We start from the raw sequence: 17,636 nt of genomic DNA on the forward strand, positions 1-17,636 counted from the left end.
CCGACGCTGGGGGCCCGCCTCCTTAGCCAATCGGGGTCCTAGTGCCCTTAAGTCCCTCCTCTTTATGCAAATAACCTCCGCATGCTCCGCGCGCCCGTCCCTTTTTTTTTTTTTTTAACTAAAGACAGCCCTGGAAGTAGAGGGTTAGGGTAGGAAGTGCCCCGCCCTTTATGCAAATCAAGGGGCGTGTCTAGGCGCGGAGGGAGGTGGGAGGTGGGGGGGTGCTCCCGGGGGCGGCGGTTGCCCGGATGGGCCGTTAGTCGGAGCTCGGCCGTGGAGTGAGCGAGGGAGACGGGAGGAGCCGAACCCGGCGCCATCCGCCACCATCCTCCCCCGCCCCACTGCCATCCCGTTCCGGGGAGCCCCTAGGCCCGGGTCCCGGATCCCCGCGCACCCGGCCAGGTGAGTCTGGGTGAACCGTGCGCTGACGCCCTTTTCCGGCGCGGGAGAGGTGGTGGCGGCGGCGGCGGAGGCGGCGGAGGCGGTGGCGGCGGTGGCGGGTCGGGGGGAGGAGAAGCTGCCATTAGCCGCCGCCATTTTGTCCTCCTGCTGCCGGGCCTGCCTGCCCCTCCCCCTCCGGTACCTCTACTCCGGGACCCGCACCTCCGGCAGTTCATTCAGGATCCATAGTCTGCCCCTAACCAGCCACCGTCTTGGCTTCAGGGGGTGACCCCTGCGCCTGGGCCCGTAACTCCCTACCCTCCGCTGCGCTCCTGGCTTCTCACCCCCATTTGTGGGCCCCCTCCCTGGCTGCCGCCCTGGGGTGGGCCGCGCCCGACGTTTCTCTCGGAAGGGCGCTTTTCCTCCATATTGGACCCCCTCCTATCATCCAGCGCTGTGTTCCCCCCTCTGGACGCCCCTCTTCTTGTCGAGCCACTCCCACTCTAGAATCCTGCTTTTATCCAGCATCTTTGCTTTCTATGTTGTTCAGTCGCCCTATGTCTGCTTTTTCATTTTTCCTATTCCTCGTCTCCTTTCTCCCCCAACCCCGTTTTTCTTCTTGGGCCTCTGCCCGCTTGCTTCGTTGTCTACATCCTTTTTCTTGCCATTCCTGTTTCCATATATTTTCCACCTGCTTTCGTATTCATTTTTTTCTGTTAGTTTTGGTCTGTTCGCTACATGACTCTTTTATTCCTTTTCCCTTCATATATTTATCTTCACAGATTGGCCTCCTTAAACACCTACGAAGCAACATCCATCTCATCTCTATCTTGTCATAAAGTTCTTTCTCCCCAATTTTAGCTTTTATTCTGGGCCTGTCTGGATTTACCTGCTTTCTTCCCCACTGTTTCTCATCTCTTTACACTGTTCCCGTCCTTAAACGAATGCTTGGTCACTCTGGAATGGACTGAGAGACCTGTCGTCCGGCTTGGCTAGGGAGCTGGAGGTATCGAGTAAAGAAATACTGGTGATGGACATTTTTAATGAGGATAGGAAAACGAAGATGGCTCTGGCCTTGGCCCTCTGTTTTCTGGCCCGTGGTTACAGGGTGCTAAGGTGGCTCCATAATGCTTTTTCTCAGTTCTTCATATGGTAAAACAGTATTTCATCTGGAGGCGATTTTTTCCAAGAGCCAATACAGGAGCAAGTTTAGGAAAAGATGGAATATTTCAGATACTTGGGGTTCCTATAGCCTGGGAGTATGTAGAGCCCCAGTTGTTCTATGAGGATTTCTCTGGTACCAACCCCCATTCCGGCTGAGCAAGCTCATAAAATCTTTAAACTCCCAGCATACCTTCCTGCAAACCTTCCCAGATGGACAGGAGGCTGCTGGGCTGGGAGCCTGGGGTACAGGGCCCTGGGGGCATGATTAGGGAGCTGGTGTCCAATAAATAGAGAATCTAAAGCGTTGTTTCTTCTTCTCTGATGGAATTGTATGCTGCTTTTTTAGTTTTCTCTTGCTTGAATTTGTCCTGTTGTAAGTCTCTTAAACGATTTTGGTGGAGAGAGAAGAGATTATTACTTGTAGGGAATGCAAAGGCTACTACCCTTTGTAGACAGGCACAAAGGGCAGAGTGTTTATACTAGAAGGATGCTGGATTTTTACTTAGATTTCCTTGACAAAGGTGTCTGGGGGAAAGGAGGGAACATGGCATTTGAGCTATGAGGGAGCTAAGTAGATCATGGTTGCTTAAGAAGAGTGGGCAGTTTACATAGACTGGAGGAAAAGACACCAGAGGGCCTCATATCTGAGTCCCTAATGATAATGCAATGGAGTTTTTAAGCTTCTGTTGTGGTCTGTACAGGGGACAGAGACTGAGACACTTGCTGTCTGGCCCACAGGCTCCGGCACGTTTTGGGGGAGGTGCCTGCAGGACCCAACATACTCAATGAGCTTCCAGCGCAATGTCCGATCGCTCGGGGCCGACTGCCAAGGGAAAGGATGGAAAGAAGTATTCCTCGCTCAACCTGTTTGATACGTATAAGGGCAAGTCCTTAGAGATCCAGAAACCCGCTGGTGAGGGTCCTGCAAAGATGCTTCTGATGGTTGAAAGCTAGGCATGCATGGGGCATATGTTTTAGAGCTCTTTAAAGGGAAGTGGCTGTAGTAGAAATACCAAAAGACTAGAGGAGATTTCCCAACTTTACACTGGGTCCTTTAAAGAGGGTGTGGGCTCTGAGTGAACACCAGTTACCCTCCTACAAAGGCGTGTCTGTGGTTCCCTGTCTTTGGACAAGTAAGAATTGGAGGCAAAGAAATGTGGATTTGGGAAACTTTGAGGCCAGCTTGCTTCTGGCAGGCTCATGATTAACCAATCTCGCATAAAAGTATTGAATGTTACATATCTCAGCCTTCTTGATAGGGATTTCATAGATTTTTTTTTTTTTTTTTTTTGAGACCAAGTTTCACTCCTGTTGCCCAGGCTGGAGTGCAATGGTGTGATCTTGACTTACCACAACCTCCACCTCCTGGGTTTAAGCGATTATCCTTCCTCAGCCTCCCGAGTAGCTGGGATTACAGGCATGCGCCACCACACCCGGCTAATTTTGTATTTTTAGTAGAGACAGGGTTTCTCCATTTTGGTCAAGCTGGTCTTGAACTCCTGACCTCAGGTGATCCGCCTGCCTCGGCCTCCCAAAGTGCTGGGATTACAGGCGTGAGCCACCACAGTCAGCGCGATTTCAGAGATTATTACGGGCAGGGGAAGGAATCTCTTCTAAGAGAAGTTTGGAGAAAGTAGGTAATAAAATATTCAACATGTATAAATGTGGCCCAGGATAGGAGGCCATCAGATCTCCCATATGAGGCATTTTCGACCCTCTCTCCGTCTTTTTCTCCAGTTGCCCCTCGCCATGGCCTGCAGAGTCTCGGGAAAGTTGCCATTGCCCGGCGTATGCCACCTCCAGCCAACCTTCCAAGCCTGAAAGCCGAGAACAAAGGCAATGACCCCAATGTCTCACTAGTGCCGAAAGACGGAACAGGATGGGCAAGCAAACAGGAGCAGTCCGACCCCAAGAGGTAGACAGAGGCTTGGGGGACCTAGAGTGATGGGTATTTTAACTTGAACTTCAGGGAGCGTTGGGGCTTGGTTTAGCCCAGCCACGTATGAGGCAGACGAAGAGGTCCCTTTCTTACTTATTGCAGGTTCCTTGTTAAATGACTAAGGAATAGTATTAAACTTTAGCTTTTTGTCTTGGAGAGAAAGCATGAAGAAACAGACAATAGCCTACAAAGGATGACAAAATTATTTTGTCCTTACATTTGTAAATGGCAGCAATGCGCGTGATTTCAGTCCTGAGTCTCCACCAGTTGGAGAAGTCAGGGAGGCATCTCAGGCCTGAATAACCTTCCCATTCTATCCCCTCAGTTCCGATGCCTCAACCGCTCAGCCGCCGGAATCGCAGCCACTGCCGGCTTCACAGACGCCTGCCTCCAACCAGCCGAAACGACCCCCAGCAGCCCCCGAGGTACCTGGAGAACTGGAGGGGTGGGGAGGAAGAATGGTTCATAGCTGCCCCACCCACATCATTTATCATCTCTCTGAACACTTCCCCAGAACACTCCTTTGGTTCCAAGCGGGGTAAAGTCCTGGGCACAAGCCAGCGTCACCCATGGAGCACATGGAGATGGTGAGTGCAGCACTTAATTGAGAAGCTGTGTCTGGGCACCATGGGATGCATGAACCCTGCACTGTATTTTCAGCCAAGTGACCTTGGTCCTCTTTGGCTAAATCAAGGACCACCTATATTCAGTTTTATGGAGGCACACGAGCAAGTTTAAGTCTCAGTCTTATATGATGGAGTGTAGTGGTGCCAGAACTGACCTTTTTGGGGAATAAGCAGTTATTCTGTAGGGAGGTGAGTTTGAAGGCGGGAAACCTGATGGTCTGGTACCTGTCAGAGCCTTCCACTTTTTTTTTTTTTTTTTTGAGACGGAGTCTCATCCTGTCACCCAGGCTGGACTGCAGTGGCGCAATCTCGGCTCACTGCAGCCTCCACCTCCTGGGTTCAAGCGATTTTCCTGCCTCAGCCTCCAGAGTAGCTGGTGGGACTACAGGCACGCGCCAACGCACCCAGCTAATTTTTTTTGTATTTTTAGTAGAGATGGAGTTTCACGTGTGGGCCAGGATGGTCTCATCTCTTGTCCTCGTGATCCACCCGCCTTAGCCTCCCAGAGTGTTGGGATTACAGGCGTGAGCCACCGCGCCCAGCCAGAGCCTTCCACTTTTATGGCATGTCCTTAGGAAATGTACTTCTGTCTCCTGTTCTGCATCCCCATCCTAATAGGTGGAAGGGCATCAAGCCTACTGTCGCGATTCTCTCGAGAGGAATTTCCGACCCTGCAGGCGGCTGGCGACCAGGACAAGGCTGCCAAGGAAAGGGAGTCTGCCGAACAGTCGTCTGGGCCCGGACCAAGCCTCCGCCCCCAAAGTGAGTGGCCGCCTTTTGGCCAAGACATTACTTCTTGCATCTCAGAGCTAGATGCTGGCTTATTCACTTTCCTCCCCATCACTTTCATCTGTGTTCACTTGCCCTCCAATCATTGATACCTCTCTCTACCTTTTCCAAAATACAGATTCTACAACTTGGAGGGACGGAGGTGGGCGTGGCCCTGATGAGCTGGAGGGCCCGGACTCCAAACTTCATCATGGTCATGATCCCCGGGGTGGGCTGCAGCCTTCAGGCCCACCCCATTTCCCTCCCTACCGCGGAATGATGCCGCCCTTCGTGAGTCTTGGTGTTTTGTCTTGGAACGATTACACTGGAAGCTGGAGAGCTAGGAATCAGGACTTACTCTTTGGCCTATGAGATAGAAGGGAGGGTGGGAAGATGATTGATAACAGGCTTAAGGAGCTAGAAGGGTGTATGACTGTCCCTCTGAGCAGCTACTGTTGGACCCTTTTACAGATGTATCCCCCATATCTCCCGTTCCCTCCGCCCTATGGACCCCAGGGGCCTTACCGATACCCCACTCCTGATGGGCCCAGGTGAGCAATCCAGGTCTGGGTTTGTGGCTGGGGGCAGGGGAAGCTTATTGGGGGAGGAGATGGTTTTCTAGCCAGGAGGCTCAGTCTAGGATCAGTCTCGCATGTGGTTATACAACATGCCATCTTTCATTTTCTTTTCTGTATACAGCCGTTTTCCCCGTGTGGCGGGCCCCCGAGGCTCAGGGCCACCAATGCGCTTAGTAGAGCCTGTGGGTCGTCCCTCTATTCTCAAAGAGGATAATCTCAAAGAGTTTGATCAGTTGGATCAGGAGAATGATGATGGTTGGGCAGGTAAGTGGATATTAAGGGTCAAGAATTTGGATCTTGAAAGGCAAAACCTAATGAAAAAAAAAAATACAGGGTTATGTGGGTGAAAGGCAGACATTGAAGTGTAGGAAGACCAGGTCCGGGGGCTCACATCTGTAATCCCAGTGCTTTGGGAGTGTTAGGTGAGAGGATCGCTTGAAGCCAGGAGTTCAAGACCAGCCTGGGCAACACAGCAAGACCTCCACCTTTACAAAAAAAAAAAATTTTTTAGTTGGGTGTGGACTGTGCATCTGTGGTCCCAGCTACTCTGGAGGTTGTGGTGGGAGGATCAGTTGAGCCCAGGAGTTGGAGGTCACAGTGAGCTATGATCGTGCCACTGAACTCCAGCCTGGGCAACAGAGTGAGAGTATCTCTTAAAAGGAAAAAAAAAAAAAAAAAAAAGAAGGGTAGGGGAGGATGGATGGGGAATACCAAGTCCTTGCAAAGTGGTGAGAGGAGTAAGAATGACAAGACTTCATTGGTGGATCTAGACTTTGGAGGGAAGGATGTTGGCATTGGTAGTCCATCTTGTTACATAGTTCCAGACTACCTCCCAAGATTGGAGGGCAGAATGCTTGGGTTACTAATACTCATATTTCCCCTCAGGGGCCCATGAAGAGGTTGACTACACTGAAAAGCTCAAGTTCAGCGATGAGGAAGATGGGCGAGACTCTGATGAGGAGGGAGCGGAGGGCCAGTGAGTTAGGGCCACCAGGGGAGAGGAGGAGGGGTCTTGGTTTGTATTTTGGTAATATTGCAGCTGATTTTAATTTCACTGTTGATCTGCTCACAGCAAGGATTCCCAATCAGCTTCTGGTGAGGAACGGCCCCCTGAAGCAGATGGCAAAAAGGGCAACTCCCCCACCAGCGAACCGCCTGCTCCTAAGACGGCCTGGGCAGAAACCTCTCGGCCTCCAGAGACAGAGCCGGGACCTCCTGCCCCAAAGCCTCCGCTACCCCCACCTCACCGGGGCCCCGCCGGGAACTGGGGCCCCCCTGGGGACTACCCAGTGAGTGTCTACAATAAGGGATTGAGAGGGTCAGCTGTGGGAAATTGGTGTCAGCTGAGTAATTGAAGCGGTTTGCGATATAGAGGAAAGGGGTGCTAAAAATGGGCTGTGTGAAGTGCCAGGCTGCAGAACATCCTGGGAAGCTTTTAAATATCTTTGGTAATAGGGGAGTCTGGGTAAGAAGTGAGAAACTGGGATGCTAATGAGGAAAGAAGAATAAGGAGCCCTGGGTGTTTGGGTTTCTGAAGGAGAGAGGGAATAGAAAAATAAAAAGACTAGGGTGGCTAGATAGCTGGATCTAGTAGTATGCATCTGTAGTCCAAGCTACTCAGCAGGCTGAAGTAGAAGGATCACTTGAGCCCAGAAGTTCAAGACCAGCCTGGGCAACATAGCAAGACGTGGTCTCAAACAACACCAGGATAATGAGTTTGTCACCACTCAGAGAGATCAACCCCAAAGCCTGGGTCCTTGCATCCTGCAAGTAGCGACAGTTGATTTGTCTGTGAAAGAGATGGTAGAAAGCATAGTAACTGATTTCCCTGGCTCTGCTGGGTCTTGCCAATTGACAGGATCGTGGGGGTCCTCCCTGTAAGCCCCCAGCACCTGAAGATGAGGATGAGGCATGGCGGCAGCGACGAAAGCAGTCGTCATCTGAGATTTCCCTGGCAGTGGAGCGGGCCCGGCGACGGCGAGAAGAGGAGGAGCGGCGCATGCAAGAAGAGCGCCGGGCAGCCTGTGCTGAGAAGCTCAAGCGACTCGATGAAAAGTTTGGGGCACCTGACAAGCGGCTCAAAGCAGAGCCTGCTGCCCCTTCTACCCCAGCTCCACCACCTGCAGTCCCTAAAGAACTCCCTGCACCTCCAGCTCCACCTCCAGCATCAGCCCCAACACCAGAGAAAGAACCTGAAGAGCCAGCACAGGCCCCTCCTGCCCAATCTACTCCCACTGCAGGTGTGGCTGCGGCTCCCACTCTGGTGAGTGGTGGTGGCAGTACCAGTAGCACCAGCAGTGGCAGCTTCGAAGCCAGCCCAGGTATGGAGATGGGGATAGGTACTACCAGATGTCAGATCACTGCTTCAAGGTGCTTAAAGGTGCAGGGTGGTAAGGCTGGGGATAAATGAAGTAGAAGGCAGTTGTCTCGGTTTATTGGACTATCAGTGATAGTGTTCTATCATTTGTATATCTGAAGGAGGGAAGGTTTTGTTTCTGAAATCTTAGGTTGTAGTCTAATACCATTTCTTGGCAGAGTACTGTAGCTCACGCCTGTAATCCCAACACTTAGGGAGGCTTGGGGTGGAGGATCGCTTGAGCCTAGGGAGTTTGAGACCAGCCTGGGCAACAAAGCAAGACCCTGTCGGCCAGGCGCGGTGGCTCACACCTGTGATCCCAGCACTTTGGGAGACCGAGGCGGGCAGATCACGAGGTCAGGAGTTCAAGATCAGCCTGGCCAACATAGTGAAACCCGTCTCTACTAAAAATACAAAAATTAGCCAAGTGTGGTGGCGTGCACTTGTAGTCCCAGCTGCTTGGGAGGCTGAGGTGGTAGAGTAGCTTGAACCCGGGAGTTAGAGATTGCTGTGAGCCAAGACCATGCCATTGCACTCCAGCCTGGGTGACAGAGCAAGACTCTGTCTCAAAAAAAAATCATGTCTCACAAGAAATACATAAATAAAAATGAAAACTGTTTCCTGTAGGCCAAGACTGAAGAAAGTACTGTTACTCTAATGGTTTCATAGAAAGTTAATGCCACCACCATAGGCTCATGAGAGGCCATGAAGTGCTTTAATGGGTCTTAAATGGGAGGGGCTTCAATAGAATAGATGTTGAACAGAATATCTTAGTCTTAAGGGAGCTAGAGATGAGACCTGATATTCCTGGGGTGTTCATGGAGTGTCTGTTGTTGGACTAGATCACTCTTGTGTTTTTTTCAATGCAGTGGAACCACAACTGCCCTCAAAAGAGGGTCCTGAACCACCAGAAGAGGTTCCTCCTCCCACCACACCCCCAGCTCCAAAGGTGGAACCCAAGGGTGATGGGATTGGTCCCACCCGCCAGCCCCCTAGTCAGGGCTTGGGCTACCCTAAATATCAGAAGTCGTTGCCTCCTCGTTTCCAGCGGCAGCAGCAGGTAAAATCAAGTTGTTTACCCTCTAAGGGCTGCTTTTCTTCCTGGCTTCAGTACCTAATTCTCTTCATAAGTTACCTTCTGGGTCCCTTTGCTTCTTTGTCCAGTTGTCTCCATTGTCACCCCAATTTCCCCTAGTCCAAGTTTTTTCTTTGCTGATTCCTTTGTCCATGTGTGCTTTGAGCCTCTCTCAGCTTGTCTTTCCCCCTTTTCTAGGAGCAGCTCCTGAAGCAGCAGCAGCAGCACCAGTGGCAGCAGCATCAACAGGGCTCTGCCCCTCCTACCCCAGTGCCCCCATCACCACCACAGCCTGTGACCCTGGGGGCTGTGCCAGCTCCACAGGCTCCACCCCCACCCCCCAAGGCCCTGTACCCAGGTGCTCTGGGCCGGCCCCCACCCATGCCCCCAATGAACTTTGATCCCCGATGGATGATGATTCCTCCTTATGTGGACCCCCGGCTCCTCCAGGGTCGTCCCCCTCTAGACTTCTACCCTCCTGGCGTGCATCCCTCTGGTAAGGGGGCATGGGAGGAGTGAGAAACAGGAAAGCCCCCTCAGTCTTAGGAATTGGATATTAGGGTCTTACTGTGACCCTGATATGATAGGTTTTGCCCATCATAGTGATGAGGGAAGGGCATATGCTTAGCACTGCTGAGATAGCTCTGTTGCAAAAATGGGCTTAGTTAAGAAATAAGCAGTGGTTGGCCAGGCATTGTGGCTCACGCCTGTAATCCCAGCACTTAGGGAGGCCGAGGCGGGCAGATCACCTGAGTTCAGGAGTTCAAGACCACCGTGGCTAACGTGGTGAAACCCCGTTTCTACTAAAAATATAAAAAATTAGCCGGTGTGGTGGCGCTCGCCTGTAGTCGCAGCTACTCGGGAGACTGAAGTAGGAGAATTGCTTGAACCCAGGAGGTGGAGGCTGCAGTGAGCCGAGATTGTGCCATCGCACTCCAGCTTAGGCAGTGAGCGAAACTCCATCTCAAAAATGAATGAATAGCAAAACTGCATCTCAAAAATGAATGAATGAATGAATGAAAGAAAGAAGTAGTGGTCCTTCATTTGCCAGGATTATTTGGGGTGGGTTGATTCTCTTGTAGGGAATCTGAGTGGATAACCTTGTTATGTAAGAGCAGGCAAGGCCCGGACCTACTGGGAATAAGAGATGGAAGAGCTGACTTGACAGGGGGTGGGGAGATGCTTTTTGGGCTGGAGGGCTTGTGACATGAATAGCATTATTTTTCTTTTTCTTTGGTTTCTTCAGGCCTAGTTCCCCGAGAGCGTTCAGACAGTGGGGGCTCAAGCTCAGAGCCATTTGACCGTCATGCACCTGCTATGTTACGGGAACGGGGCACTCCACCAGTGGATCCAAAGTTGGCCTGGGTAGGAGATGTCTTCACCGCCACACCCGCTGACCCCCGCCCACTTACCTCACCACTGCGCCAGGCTGCGGATGAGGATGACAAGGGGATGAGGTGAGTCTTGTTCATGAGAAATGGGTGAGTTCATAGTGAAAAGATCTAGGCCTGGGAGAAAGGGACTTTGGGTGAGTGGTAGGCATAGGGATGAACAGGAAAGGAGAGGCTGGATGCAGTGGCTCATGCCGGTAATCCCAGCATTTTGGGAGGCTGAGGCAAGAAGATTGCTTGAGCCCAGCAGTTCGAGACCAGCCTGGGCAACTGGATGCCATCTCTGCCAAAACAAACAGAAAAATAGTAAAAGAGAGTCTAGATCATAATAAAGTGTTCTTTTCCCACCTAGTTCTGGTTTTCCCGAGATGCTTATTTCCATTCTTTCTGTCTGTCTCTTCAGGAGCGAGACTCCTCCAGTACCTCCCCCACCACCCTATCTTGCCAGTTATCCAGGCTTTCCTGAGAATGGAGCCCCTGGGCCCCCAATCTCTCGCTTTCCTCTGGAGGAACCAGGGCCCCGTCCACTCCCCTGGCCCCCAGGCAGTGATGAAGTGGCCAAGATACAAACTCCACCACCCAAGAAGGAGCCCCCTAAGGAGGAGACTGCACAGCTGACAGGGCCAGAAGCAGGCCGAAAGCCTGCCCGTGGAGTCGGAAGTGGAGGCCAGGGCCCCCCACCACCACGCAGAGAGAGTCGCACGGAGACCCGCTGGGGCCCTCGTCCAGGCAGCAGTCGTCGTGGAATCCCTCCAGAGGAGCCAGGGGCCCCACCCCGCCGGGCTGGGCCTATAAAGAAACCTCCACCACCTACAAAAGTCGAAGAGCTGCCTCCCAAGCCCCTCGAACAGGGGGATGAAACCCCCAAAGCCCCAAAGCCAGACCCACTCAAGATAACCAAGGGGAAGCTAGGGGCCCCCAAGGAGACCCCACCCAATGGGAATCTTTCCCCTGCCCCAAGGCTTCGGAGGGACTATTCCTATGAAAGAGTGGGTCCTACCTCTTGCCGGGGTCGGGGCCGAGGCGAGTATTTTGCCAGAGGGAGGGGTTTTCGGGGGACCTATGGGGGACGAGGGCGGGGAGCCCGAAGCCGGGAATTCCGCAGTTACCGAGAGTTTCGAGGAGATGATGGGCGTGGAGGTGGGACAGGGGGACCAAACCACCCTCCTGCTCCCCGAGGCCGCACTGCCAGCGAGACACGGAGCGAGGGTTCAGAGTATGAGGAAATCCCCAAGCGGCGCCGGCAGCGGGGCTCAGAAACAGGCAGCGAGACCCATGAGAGTGATCTGGCTCCCTCAGACAAAGAGGCTCCCCCACCCAAGGAGGGAACACTCACTCAGGTCCCTCTCGCTCCCCCACCACCAGGAGCCCCACCTTCACCAGCCCCAGCCCGCTTCACTGCCCGGGGTGGGCGAGTCTTCACTCCCAGAGGGGTGCCATCTCGCCGGGGCCGAGGAGGAGGGAGGCCCCCTCCTCAAGTTTGCCCAGGCTGGAGCCCTCCAGCCAAGTCTCTGGCTCCCAAGAAACCTCCCACAGGCCCTTTGCCACCAAGTAAGGAGCCTTTGAAAGAGAAGTTGATCCCAGGGCCTCTGTCCCCCGTGGCGCGCGGAGGCAGCAGTGGAGGTAGCAATGTGGGCATGGAAGATGGGGAGCGACCCCGAAGGAGGCGACATGGGAGGGCTCAGCAGCAGGATAAACCGCCTCGTTTCCGGAGGCTGAAACAGGAACGAGAGAATGCCGCAAGGGGATCTGAGGGCAAGCCCTCCCTAACCCTTCCAGCCTCCACTCCTGGACCCGAGGAGGCCCTCACAACAGTCACAGTGGCCTCAGCACCTCGCCGGGCAGCTGCCAAGTCTCCTGATCTGTCAAACCAGAACTCAGACCAAGCCAATGAGGAATGGGAGACTGCATCAGAGAGCAGTGACTTCGCCAGTGAGCGCCGAGGGGACAAAGAGGCACCCCCACCAGCACTGCTGACACCCAAGGCTGTGGGAACTCCTGGGGGAGGTGGAGGTGGAGCCGTACCAGGTATTTCAGCCATGTCCCGCGGAGATCTGAGCCAGAGAGCCAAGGATTTGAGTAAACGGAGCTTCTCAAGTCAGCGGCCAGGCATGGAACGGCAGAATCGGCGCCCTGGCCCAGGGGGCAAGGCTGGCAGCAGTGGCAGCAGCAGTGGAGGAGGCAGTGGGGGTCCTGGAGGAAGGATGGGGCCAGGACGAGGCGACAAGAGGAGCTGGCCCTCTCCCAAGAACCGAAGGTGGGTAGGGACAAACTTAAATTTATTGTGGTTTAAAAATTGGAGGAGGGGGAAAAAGCCTGAGGGAAAGATAAGTTTGGGTGGAGTGGAGATTGTGGCCTGAGGGGCCATGGGCTCTAGAATGTCAGTAGGATTTCCACGTCTGGCTAAGGCAACTGGAAAGCAGTTGGTAGGGTGATAGAGTCAAGAACACCCACCTGTGTATTTATTGCTGGTTCTTTGCTTTCCACTCTGTGCATCTGTACACATAGGAACCCTTAGAAGGACTCAAAAACACCTGGACTTTAATAGGGAAGAGGATAGGTTGTAAGCAGAAGTTGGGAAACATAATTTGTGGGAAAAAGTAACGATTTAGTGGATACTGGAGCTAATGCTCTATTTTCTCCAGTCGTCCTCCAGAGGAGCGTGCGCCGGGGCTTCCCCTGCCTCCCCCACCTCCCAGCAGTTCTGCTGTCTTCCGCCTGGACCAAGTTATCCATAGCAACCCTGCTGGCATCCAACAGGCTCTGGCCCAGCTTAGTAGCCGTCAAGGGAGTGTAACTGCATCAGGGGGGCACCCAAGGCACAAGCCTGGGCCTCCCCAAGCCCCTCAGGGCCCCTCTCCTAGGCCCCCAACCCGATATGAGCCCCAGAGGGTCAACAGCGGCCTCGGTTCTGGTAAGCTGGAGGGGTTATGGGTGGGAATATCTCTATCCCCAGAGAAAGTCAAGTGCTGGAGGGAGCGGGTGGAGAACTTGGCCTAGGGGCCCTGCTGCTGAGTGGGTTTCTGCAGGGAGCAAGAGTAGAAGAATTGGGAGGTGGAGTAGGGAGGAAAAGTTAGGGTCAGTGGCAGAGCCCGGCAAATGCTGACCCTTTTCCTCTTTCCCAGACCCCCACTTTGAGGAGCCGGGGCCAGTGGTGAGAGGGGTGGGTGGGACTCCTCGGGATTCTGCCGGGGTTAGTCCCTTTCCCGCTAAACGTCGGGAGCGGCCTCCCAGAAAACCAGAGCTGCTACAGGAGGTAAGGGATGGGTTTGAGATTGTGCTTCGCTGCACTCTTATTTGTGAAAATTCTTGTGGGTTATGTTTTCTCTGTTTTCTTTCCTGTTTCTCTCACTGTGTTTTTACTCCAGAATTCTCAGTATTAGTCTCCCATGTGTCTCCCTCGATGTCCCCACACCCCACTCTGTGTCACCCCACTCTGTCTTGGTTTCCTATAATTCCCAATTCCCATCCAATTCATGTTTTGCGTCTGGCCCTTCTCATCTGTAGGAATCTTTGCCACCTCCTCATAGCTCTGGATTCTTGGGCTCTAAGCCTGAGGGCCCAGGCCCTCAGGCAGAGTCCAGAGATACAGGCACAGAGGCCCTGACCCCTCACATCTGGAACCGTTTACATACTGGTGAGTAAAGCTGAGTGAAAGGACTATGGTAGAAGGGTTAAGAATGAGAGGGGCTTCTGAACTATCATCTCCTCTCACTTCTCTTCTGGTTGGTGCTCCCTTCTCCAGCCACTAGCCGAAAGAGTTACCGGCCCAGCTCCGTGGAGCCTTGGATGGAGCCCCTGAGTCCTTTTGAGGATGTGGCTGGCACAGAAGTGAGTGAGGGTTGGGGGGTGTGTCTGAGCTGGGACTTTTTTGAGCACTGGCCATACTCCCCCACCTGCTCTGGGTTGAGTCTGGAGCTGTTCTCTCACTTGGCTGTCCCTTTCTGCAGTTTGTATGTGTGCATCAGTCAGGTATTGGGGTGCTTTCTACCCTGACTTAACTAGCTCCTTCTCCACTCCTCTCAGATGAGTCAGTCTGACAGTGGGGTGGACCTGAGTGGGGATTCTCAGGTGTCATCAGGTCCCTGCAGCCAGCGAAGTTCCCCTGATGGAGGACTCAAGGGGGCAGCAGAGGGACCCCCCAAGAGGCCTGGAGGCCCCTCACCCCTGAATGCTGTTCCTTGTGAGGGTCCACCTGGCTCTGAACCTCCTAGGAGACCGCCACCTGCCCCCCACGATGGGGACAGAAAGGTAAAAGACCAAAAAAGGATAAGGGGAGTGTTTCCAGGAATCTGACTTTGGCCCTACTTTTTTCTGCTTTTTCTCTCTGCGTGTATGTTCTGGGCATTCCAATTTGGATTTCCCTTTCCCTCCCCCAATGCACTTTACTGTGTGCCCAATCCAGGAGCTGCCCCGGGAGCAGCCTCTGCCCCCTGGCCCCATTGGCACAGAACGATCACAGCGTACAGACCGAGGCACAGAGCCTGGCCCCATTCGGCCATCCCGTCGACCTGGTCCCCCAGTCCAGTTTGGCACTAGTGACAAGGTCTGTGTGGGCTGGATCTGGGTATCCTGAGTTGGGTGGAGAGAAGGGAAGGACTAAAGGGTGGGACATAGAGGACACATGTCTGTCATGGGACAATGTCTCCTGCCTTCTTGTGATCACAGGACTCAGACTTATGCCTAGTGGTAGGAGACAGCTTGAAAGCAGAGAAGGAGCTAACAGCATCAGTCACTGAGGTAAGTGGGAGTAAGAGTTTGCTGGAAAGGCCCAAGATTTCCGGGGAAGATTGCTGGGAGTGACCAGGGTGTCCAGGATGCCAGACTTCCCTCTCCACAAGGCCTCTCTTTCCCAGGCCATTCCTGTATCACGAGACTGGGAGCTGCTTCCCGGTGCTGCTGCCTCTGCTGAGCCACAATCCAAGAACCTGGGTTCTGGGCACTGTGGCCCGGAGCCCAGCTCCTCAGGCCAGCGCCTGTATCCTGAGGTTTTCTATGGCAGTGCTGGGCCTTCCAGTTCTCAGGTAGGCCCTGCTTCCCATTGCATGACCCCTTCAGTAAATAATTTTTTTTCTGCCTGGTATGTATTTATAATCAAGCCTTTCTATGTTGTAGAGTTGTGAAATACCACTTTGTCACATCATTTTTCCTCCCTACTTTTTGCTTCTATGGGTGGGATGGTGATCTTTTTTCTTGACCACAGATACTAAAGCTGTTTCAACCCTGCTCCTCTCCTGCAGATCTCTGGGGGAGCCATGGACTCTCAGTTACATCCAAACAGTGGAGGCTTCCGTCCTGGGACACCCTCACTGCACCCTTACAGGTAAGACTCGATGCCTGTGGATCACAGAAGTACTTGGAGATGTGTTTTGGGGAGAGGGAAGGGGAAGACACAGTTCTAGGGTACCAGAAGCTAGTGGACTTAAGGCATCGCTAGGACTCTGGCTTCCTAACAGCTTTTCTCCCCACAATTTATTTTCAGATCACAGCCCCTATACCTACCCCCCGGCCCAGCCCCTCCCTCAGCACTGCTCTCTGGGGTAGCTCTCAAGGGCCAGTTTCTGGATTTCTCCACACTGCAAGCTACAGAGCTGGGGAAGTTGCCGGCTGGAGGAGTTCTCTATCCTCCACCTTCCTTCCTCTACTCTCCGGCTTTCTGCCCCAGTCCTTTGCCCGACACATCGTTGCTTCAGGTAAGAGGGGGGCAGGTGTTAGATATTGGGGGATAGGGTGGGGAGAATGATTTTGTGGGGGTTGATGTATTTCTCCCCGTTTCCCGACAGGTACGCCAGGATCTGCCATCCCCTTCGGATTTTTATTCTACCCCTCTGCAGCCTGGTGGCCAAAGTGGCTTTCTCCCTTCAGGGGCTCCTGCCCAGCAGGTATATTGTATCTTCACACTTCCCCTTCATTTGATTTCTCTGTCCAGTTGCTGGCTTTGATTTTCCCTGGTTTTCTGACATTCCTCCCTGCCCCCAACATGCACACCCAAATTTCTTGTTACAGATGCTTCTACCCATGGTAGACTCACAGCTGCCTGTGGTGAACTTTGGCTCCCTGCCGCCAGCACCACCTCCTGCCCCACCTCCCCTTTCTCTGTTACCTGTGGGCCCTGCTCTGCAGGCCGCCAGCCTGGCTGTGCGACCCCCACCTGCTCCTGCCACTCGGGTGCTGCCTTCACCTGCCAGGCCCTTCCCCGCTAGCTTGGGGCGAGCAGAGGTAAGGTACAGGAACTGAGGGGCTAGGGAGCGCCAAGACTTAGGAGTAGGGATTCTGTATTTCAAGGTAGGCAGCTCGTGATTTTTTTTCCTCAGCTGCATCCAGTGGAACTAAAGCCGTTCCAGGATTATCAAAAACTGAGCAGCAACCTTGGGGGACCTGGGTCATCACGGACTCCCCCAACTGGAAGGTGAAACGGAATAGGGATGTGGACTTTCCAAGTGCTTCCTTACTTTGGAACCAGGGTCTGGATCCTAGGCTTGCCTTAGACGCCCTTCTTCCCTTAGGTCCTTCTCTGGCCTCAATTCCCGTCTCAAGGCCACGCCTTCCACCTACAGTGGAGTCTTCCGCACCCAGCGTGTTGACCTTTACCAGCAGGTGAAGGAGAAACCCCTGTGGCCCCAACTCTAAATTCGAGTTGCCACCTGATTCCTGTCCTTCCATCCCATCCCTGACCTCCCACTGTGACTCACTCTTTAACACATGCCTGTTCCCTAGGCCTCCCCACCAGATGCCCTGCGCTGGATACCTAAGCCTTGGGAGCGGACAGGGCCACCACCTCGAGAAGGGCCCTCCCGACGGGCAGAGGAGCCTGGGTCCCGAGGGGACAAGGAGCCTGGGTTGCCCCCACCCCGCTGAGGGAGTTCCTCTTGCCCCCTACCCCCGGGGCTTGTATATAGATTATAAATATATAAGGGGGAAAAGGGTGGGTGGGGAGGGGCTGTGGGGCTGGGGCCTCACTTCCCCTCCTCCCCCTTCCCCTGGTCCCCTGTCCCTGGGGCTGTTTGTTAAAAAAGAGTAATAAAAGGATTTAAAAAAAAACTTCTACAGTGATTTGGGGGATGGGTTGTTTGCATTGTCTTAAAGCATGGTGCTGAGTGATCTGTAGTTTCAGTCAGGGAAATATTCATTACTCCAGTGAGCTGTTGAAACTAAAAACATGACCATTGTATTCGATCTTTAAATTTTTGTGTCGGGAATTTGAGCTGAGCTCAGCTGGATAAATCTTTTTTGTGCCAGTGGGCGAGGTCAACTGGTTATCAGTCTGCAGCTGACACCTGGGTTGGTCCCAATATGGCTTCCTTTGCATATCTGGGGCCTTGATGGGACATCTGTAACATTACTGGATTATCAACCAG

General features: G+C 53.3%; 1 protein-coding gene and 1 non-coding gene across 3 annotated transcripts; both read left to right on the top strand.

The window, feature by feature from the left end:
- Window positions 1-206: 206 nt before the first annotated feature.
- PRRC2A (proline rich coiled-coil 2A) lies at window positions 207-17,331 on the top strand. 2 transcript variants are annotated; one of them, XM_054490852.2, is made up of 31 exons: window positions 207-402; window positions 2,247-2,458; window positions 3,283-3,460; window positions 3,810-3,909; window positions 3,999-4,071; window positions 4,729-4,872; window positions 5,018-5,169; window positions 5,350-5,429; window positions 5,578-5,720; window positions 6,342-6,432; window positions 6,529-6,745; window positions 7,315-7,777; window positions 8,682-8,872; window positions 9,086-9,383; window positions 10,134-10,344; window positions 10,682-12,535; window positions 12,924-13,192; window positions 13,404-13,534; window positions 13,786-13,915; window positions 14,024-14,109; window positions 14,305-14,529; window positions 14,684-14,824; window positions 14,947-15,018; window positions 15,135-15,302; window positions 15,519-15,601; window positions 15,761-15,971; window positions 16,062-16,160; window positions 16,285-16,497; window positions 16,593-16,687; window positions 16,785-16,875; window positions 16,996-17,327. In XM_054490852.2, the coding sequence occupies exons 2-31, from the start codon at window positions 2,347-2,349 to the stop codon at window positions 17,134-17,136; spliced, it is 6,462 nt and encodes a 2,153-aa protein (XP_054346827.2). In that variant the 5' UTR covers window positions 207-402; window positions 2,247-2,346; the 3' UTR covers window positions 17,137-17,327. The 2 variants fall into 2 exon arrangements, with proteins under 2 accessions (XP_054346827.2, XP_054346826.2); XM_054490851.2 differs by having other exon boundaries at window positions 214-402; window positions 2,284-2,458; window positions 16,996-17,331.
- Window positions 2,636-2,767, top strand: LOC129039772 (small nucleolar RNA SNORA38). The gene has a single exon (XR_008503473.1). It is a non-coding gene; the product is annotated as a small nucleolar RNA SNORA38 (small nucleolar RNA).
- Window positions 17,332-17,636: the final 305 nt, after the last annotated feature.

The sequence above is a fragment of the Pongo pygmaeus genome, chromosome 5 (genome assembly GCF_028885625.2).
Source record: "Pongo pygmaeus isolate AG05252 chromosome 5, NHGRI_mPonPyg2-v2.0_pri, whole genome shotgun sequence".
Lineage (NCBI taxonomy): Eukaryota > Metazoa > Chordata > Mammalia > Primates > Hominidae > Pongo > Pongo pygmaeus.

Bases quoted from the DNA above. Each gene is read 5' to 3' on its own strand.
- PRRC2A (XM_054490852.2), top strand. From the start codon at position 2,347: ATGTCCGATCGCTCGGGGCCGACTGCCAAGGGAAAGGATGGAAAGAAG. The intron at 13,535-13,785 runs GTAAGGGATGGG...TCTCATCTGTAG, and splicing joins AACCAGAGCTGCTACAGGAG to GAATCTTTGCCACCTCCTCA. The intron at 16,876-16,995 runs GTGAAGGAGAAA...CCTGTTCCCTAG, and splicing joins GTGTTGACCTTTACCAGCAG to GCCTCCCCACCAGATGCCCT.